Source organism: Rutidosis leptorrhynchoides, chromosome 1 (genome assembly GCF_046630445.1).
Source record: "Rutidosis leptorrhynchoides isolate AG116_Rl617_1_P2 chromosome 1, CSIRO_AGI_Rlap_v1, whole genome shotgun sequence".
Taxonomy (NCBI): Eukaryota; Viridiplantae; Streptophyta; class Magnoliopsida; order Asterales; family Asteraceae; genus Rutidosis; species Rutidosis leptorrhynchoides.
This window is the reverse complement of record NC_092333.1, coordinates 475,714,411-475,721,705: the sequence shown is the minus strand read 5'-3', so window position 1 is coordinate 475,721,705 and position 7,295 is coordinate 475,714,411. Positions and strand designations below refer to the sequence as shown.

At 36.5% G+C, this 7,295-nt stretch overlaps 1 protein-coding gene across 1 annotated transcript; it reads right to left on the bottom strand.

Annotated features, from left to right (window-relative positions):
* Window positions 1-959: 959 nt before the first annotated feature.
* LOC139874765 (RGS1-HXK1-interacting protein 1) lies at window positions 960-6,280 on the bottom strand. Its single transcript, XM_071862166.1, has 9 exons — window positions 5,985-6,280; window positions 4,202-4,268; window positions 4,024-4,101; window positions 3,792-3,844; window positions 3,412-3,495; window positions 2,833-2,885; window positions 2,662-2,726; window positions 2,367-2,425; window positions 960-1,287 (listed from the first exon to the last, which is right to left on the bottom strand). The coding sequence occupies exons 1-9, from the start codon at window positions 6,225-6,227 to the stop codon at window positions 1,198-1,200; spliced, it is 792 nt and encodes a 263-aa protein (XP_071718267.1). The 5' UTR covers window positions 6,228-6,280; the 3' UTR covers window positions 960-1,197.
* Window positions 6,281-7,295: the final 1,015 nt, after the last annotated feature.

Sequence of the window (7,295 nt, the reverse complement as noted above, 5' to 3'; positions counted from 1 at the left end):
ATTGGGTCAACTTTCATTTTGATTAGGTGGGGGCAGTGGGCTATTGACCTTTTGTGTTGAAGATTTTGGTACTTGTGAGTTTCGAGTATTATTGTGTTCTACAAGGCTATAAGGTGAAACTGCGTACGTATTCTATGATCAAGTAGATATGATCCAAACAGAACCGTTCTTGTGTCATTGTGTGTTCTTCAAGTCTACAAGGTGAAACTGCATACGTATTCTATGTAAAACGTTTCGCTGACTTGAATGCAATAACCATGAAAACGCACCACAGTTATAGACATTACGTGGTACTTTACAAGATCTCCAAAACAGAATTTAGAGAATTTAATACTACCATTTTTATGGTTACCAGATTATTTACTCAAATCATGAACTAAGCTTAAACTTCATATAGTTTGCCCTTGCAAAAGTATTTTTCTTTTTCCATATTAATTATTAAGGCATACAATCACATCCCTAGCCAGCTACAGAGTACTAGTTTAGGTCTTTGTCTGAGTTGATAATTTGTACCCCTAGCTAGCTACTAGCATCGTGTAGCACAAAAGCATAAAACACGTTTAGTAATATACAGTAAAAAAGTAGGTTGTATACAAATCACGCACATTTGTCTCTAAGTTATACTTAACGAGACGTTTTTGTTAATAGATCACGAACTTGGCAAATACACACCCCTGCTTATGAACCTTGGCACCTTGCACAAAGTGATACATAACACCAAACTAAAAGCCACCAATGTTGGCAATGTATATTATAAAGACAACAAAAAGTTGCCATTGCAACTCAACCCAACTCAAATCCAACCCAACTCAAATCCAACCCACAAGTGATTCAGTGAACACATTTTGCCATCAAATCATCACAATAGCCGACCACAGACCCAAAACCATAATACGTGAAACCTACAGCATACAAGTAGCTTCAATACTGGACGCATATGTTCGCTAAACATTCCAGGATGTCAAAAATTGAGCATGCTCACGTTACATTGAATCGTAACAAATGTAGTGAAAGTCACACGCCGCAACTCTCAAGATTAGGTGTATAAAATCATGCCCTTACTGGCACCAAAACTTTGGAACTTATTAGTAGTACATAGTACGCCATCAAACACGAGTCAGTAACAGAACCTTAGAAGCATGTTAAATGACTTCTTAACAACGTAATAAATGTCCTCACCTTACAACGACAGTGTGGTTAGACAGATATACCATAATTAGATATCTTTTTAACCTCTTTATTAAGGATCCTCCTTTCCTGTTTAGCTTCGGATGCAAGTTGAGACACCTACAAACAAAAATACTTTTTAAGTGTTTTTTTGTCTAATAAATTCTCATGACTAGATGTGACATTACATGTAGGTCAGTTTAACGGGTCACAATAGGTTGACCCTAAATATGCCTTGTCAAAATTTGATTGTGATCTACTAGTGTGCCAAGCATGATCACAGATATGTTTACTACGTAAAATATTGACCTGGGACATCATGTATTATTATCTTTTAATACACTTTGGACTGCTTATGGACCGTGTAACCCGCTAAAGAAAACACAAATTCACCCGTTTATAAGTAAATGAATTAAAAAATAAACTCCGCCTACATCATTGACGGTGGTAACTAGTGAGTGAGAAATAGCATATAAAGCTACATCTCCTTTTACAAACTTAACTATCATCCATGTTCAACAAGATAAACATATTTTCATAACAGTGGACAGGTTTATAACGACGTTTTAGCTACCAAATAACTTTTACAAGCAATATTAAAGGTCTAGAAGTTGAGCTAAGAGAAATAAAGAAAGAACGTATAATCGAGAGAGATAAGATATACAAAAGATTTGGTTTAAATATTCCAAATACCCAAAGCCCGATATAAGTAACTTTCAGTGTTCTTTTGTTACTAAAAGTCTATACTATGCGCATACAAAAGAATCAAAGTTTTTACAAACTGGAGAACAGATTATAAACTACTTTCAAGCTGACAAATTGCCTACACCTTTCATTAAGCAACTACGGGTAACATAAGATGCACAAAAACTTAATAAAAATGTTTCAAGTACCCGATGCCCAATATAAGCAGCTTTCAGATGTTCTATCAATTTTAAAGGTCTAAATTTTACGTAACCAGCTTGTAACAAGCAACAAAAATCAACTGACATGCTTCAACTACGCAGAAATCTACAGCATATACATGAGAACCATAGTTTTTTCAACTAAAAGAACAGGCTACGTACAATTTTTTGAACTGGCAGATTCGACAGCACAAAACTTCCTTCAAAATATAAACAGCCTACGTATTCTAATAAATAGAATTTCATATGAAGCAAGCGAACTTAAAGAATTAGCAGATTGACAAGTTATATTACCTCTGACCGAAATCCTGATGCATCTCTGTTAGGAAGCTCTTTGAGTATGTCTTTCAAGCCTGATAATGAAAAAACAGAAGGTACATCGTACCAATAACATAAATCAATAGTTCTAAATTTACATAATACCCAAAAGAATAGGGGGCTGATTCGTACACCACTAGATTTTACTCATACACCACCAACGGTGCATTAAAACATTGTACTGTACAACACTGTAATGCATATTTGGTGGTGTATGACTAAATTTGGTGGTGTACGAATCAGCCCCCAAAAGAATAAAGTCATCACATACCCCCTGCTTGTCTTTCGATCTTATAAGCTGAGCTGATGACACCCTGAATTTGCTTCCCTGCTTGTCTGTAAAATCAAAGAATGATGAATGATTAAGATATAGAAAAATAAACACAGGTGCATGACAATATAGCATATAATGAATTTGATTCACAATATGTAACATTGTAACCTGAGTTTTGTTCTTCCTCGTTTTAGCTCTACTTCTGCATCTGATGAGAACTTCTGAAATATAAATAAATATTTATTAGTTATAAATAGATATTTTTGCATGAATATTGCAAAAACGTACAGATCGGGCTAATTAGGTAACACATATCTTTGGACAAGTTGGGTTGGGCAGCCACCACTTTTTGTCTTCAAAAAAAATAATAAAACAGTATATATAACTACTATAGAAATACGAAGAAAAAAAAACAGTAAAATAATGATCCATTTTTTCAGAGTGACATAAATTATCGAATGATCTTTTGTGTTACAGAAATTCAAACTATTGAAATTTAATAACAATACCATCTAGGCGTCTAGCTTCCCTTTCATTAAAATGAACCCTGGAGATTTTAACATGGTATGTTACTATGTTATACTACGAAACAGATCACTCGGCACGTATATCAGGTGTATCTTTCTGTATCGACACAATGTGACACATTCATGTTGTAAGCTATTATAGCACAACATTTATAGATACTTTACCACGCGGTATAAAGTATTCTTAATTATGAAAATCGACCAAAGCTGATTTGAGTACCTCCAATTTCTTGCCTTCTTCTGTTAACGTTCTCACTGACTCACGTAACTTCTGTACCTTAGCATTAGCTTTAGCAAGCATAGCCTGTGTTTTCAGCAACAAAAAATGGACAAAATGTATTATTAAATTGAAGGCACCGCTTCATTGACATCATAAGGATGTGCAGAAGTTCGTAACTACGTTAAGCTTTTAGATATGTACGAAGTTGTATTAATCCTATACAGCTATACTACACATGAAAAGTTACAAACATGCAACATATTAGCATTCAAATGTATATACTACATCTATATTCTCCACTGATTGATTGCGAGCCCACCCCTGCAAGGTAAATATACGGGGGTAATATCTGCTTTAACATTTTATAACATGTCATTTACCTCGTCATTAATAAAAAGCCGCATAGTGTTGTAGTACAAAGAACGCCTTGTGCCTGCAGCAGTAGACAAGTTATCAAGAGAGTAGCTGTCATTAGAAGGTTTTGGTCTTTTGCACTTTCTTGAATCATTAACGTACAAACTAATGTTGCCATTAAGCCACTGGCTTTTAAAATATTTTAGCGCATTGTTGAACTAAAGCTGTAGTTGATTAGTAATTGTTTAGGAGTCTTACTTTTTAGAGCTAGAATCCCCGAACCAATAACCAGCCCACTTGTAGCAAACGGATGTGAAGCAGTAAAGTATACACCCTCTGTTAATCAGCATTCACGACAACTTATTATTATTCAAACAGGTGGGGATACAAGAAAACAGATGTTATAAGTGAAAATGGAGGGCATGTAACAACTAGCCTTTGATCTTTCCAAACACAATATCCTCGTAAACATGATAATCAGATTTGAGATTTCGCAAGGTCTCCTACAGGATGAAAAAGATTTCATGATTATCGTAGCACATTTAAATTAGGATCAACATATACAAGTCAAAGAAGCCTATGCAACATTGAAGGTGGGTTAGATGCAATATAAGCCATTCTTTTCTGTTAAACTTGTTGCAAAGATGGCATCAAAGTAGCCTTTATGTGAAGTATGCCACCAACACTGAACATTAACCGTCACATAATTGGTGGTCGTTCTCATAACAAGAAGAAAAAAAGATAAATGAACGCTGAAATTAATTGCTTTTTCCTTGCAAAAAATTAATCATAATACATCTGTTTACTTCAATCATAAAACTCCTAGAGTCTCCAAGCAACACAAATCAAAAATATTTCATTGCCAAACAAAAAATGCCAATATTTTATACCATTTGCATAACCGAAATGTATGTTGCTCATTATATGTCACAACATGCACACCAGATGATGACGTTACCATGCACCAAAAAGTGCCACTACCAGAACACGAACTGTGTAATTTGCCACTACTAGTCCCCTAGAAACGACAATGTTACATGTGACATAATGGCATTGAACAGTGAAGCGGCTTTAACATCGTACATTTAAAACTTTAGTCTCATTACAGGATCATCACAACCGTAAAGGGCCTGCGATGAAGTGTTTCAGATCCGTCCCTATGGTCATCACAGGTGTGAAGGGGTTATATCAGCGTCGATGCAAATTCTCTGTGTTCTTTCACAGGTACGTCACAATGGTGATGGCCTGTGATGAAATCTAGATTTTTACGTTGGCCTGGGTTTTGGATGTTGTTTCTTACTATTTCAGGTATTAACGCTAGTTAGAGAGCCATGTAGTATTCCATAATCTTTGTACATAATGTTGTATCTTTCGTTTTTACTGAATAAATTTATTCCATAAATTTATTCCAGGTAATCTCCTTTAACCAAAATAAAAACATAATGGCAGTGTTATCATTTTCCCAACGAGCAATCTCACCATGATTTATCCCCTTAGTCTATAAATTCATAATCTCAAACCCTTAAAAGTCATTTATACCAAATTCAAATCATAATAACACTAAGTTCTCCAACATTTATATGACATTATATCCTAACATCAAACTAGCACAAGTCTTGCTTTATACTATCTATATTCTAGAGTGCTCCCAATGGAGTAGTTCCTCCCTTCTTAGTCCTGGGTGCCACATCAGCGCCACATCAGCACTAGCACTTCCTTCTCAGGACTAAACCCAGGACTAAACACTCTCAACAGTGACACTCCTTCCTTAAATAAATTATATTAATTAATTATTGTGTGTAGAAATTTTGGAACACCATGTACAAGTCAAGAAAACGCTGTCTTCCGTCCACAAATATTTCACAGAAGGGCTCAAACAGAGACGAGGAGGAGGGCGGTTAGCTGGGCGGCCGCCTGGGCGCACCGCTACCAGCGGCGCCCTCCTGAGCGATGGGGTGGGCGGGAGTGGAGACACCACCAATGGGAGCGCCCTAAGCGCTCTCATAGCTCCTATACTCAGTTATCTGCTATAGTTGATACTAAGATACCTAATATTGTGCAACATCAATCTAATTTGGCAGCATTCATATACTTATCGCGTTACGTAAATCATATACTCTATGTTTTTCAATTGCTTCATTCTATTCTATGAACTATTAATATTATGTAATTAAAAAGGTACAGAAGTAGAAAATTTCAAATAATTAAGAGAAACTTACGATTGTCATGTGAAAATGATCAGTAGAAGTTGATTTAATTTGATCAAGGCGAGATTTAGTGATAGAAATTGTGGATTCTAGGGTTTCCACTACGGTTTTTTGTGCGATTACTGCCTGTTGAACGGTGTAATCGATCCATTCTACAGCAGAGTCACCGGCGAATGGTTTCACTTTCTCTATTATGTCGTAATCGGCTACCGATGGTGGTGATGTGGTTGATTTGTTCTCCGATGATTCTTCCATGGTTCGCCGGAGATCAGAGCAGGGCCACAATGCGCTTTATTGGAGGAAAGCTTCAAACGAAATTACGGGTTGTGCCCTTATGTTTTGAAGAGTACAGATTTAGTCCCAACTAGAAAAAATTCGACGAGCGTTGCTGCGGTTGTGTTCAACGCGCGGTCATATTTGTATATACGTTGTTTGGTACCTAATATATCTAGTAGGTTGGGTTGTTTGTTGGACGTGTACGTATATGTATGAAATATAGCTCGAAATATTTAGTGTTTTTTTGACGATGTCCGTTTCGCGTATAGTTAGTCGCGTTGTGTTCGTAAAATAATATCGAGTTGAACGGTGGTCTCGGAAAAATTTAGCTCGCACCGAGCGAGAATATAGGGCCCGTTATTTAGTGTTTTTTTAACGATGTTCGTTTCGCGCATAGTTAGTCCCGTTGTGTCCGTCTGATTTTTTCGAGTTGAACGGTGGTCTCGGAAAAATTTAACTCGGACCGAGCGAGAAGATAGGGCCCGTTAAAAATACGGGTGGAATCATTTTCTTTTGTTTTTTTTTAAATTATATATTTACGTTTTTTACTCCTATAAAGTAGAAAGTTGGGGGGTCGTTTTGTATATGAAGCCGAATTTGAGGGGCCGGGTGTAGTGTGAACGCAAACTCAAAACGACATTCGGATAAAACTGAAACTACGATTTTGCCCATAAAGTAGAAAGTTGGGGGGTCATTTTGTATATGAAGCCGAATTTGAGGGGCCGGGTGTAGTGTGAACGCAAACTCAAAACGACATTCGGATAAAACTGAAACTACGATTTTGCCCATGAATATTAGTATATAGGGGTAATTTGATGTGTCATTTGTTCCGTTGGAAAAGTTGCGACTATATTATTGAGTATAATATCCCATTCCAAGGATTATTTGTGTAGTGACAAGTTTCGGCTTAATATTTGAAAGGACCCGTCCTAATCCACCTGGACGAAGTCATCAACATTTGGTCCCATTGCGATGATCGGCTCCAAGTAATGTCCTTATATTGAGCAAATGCACAGCGGAAGACTTAATTCGTACCTGAGAATAAAC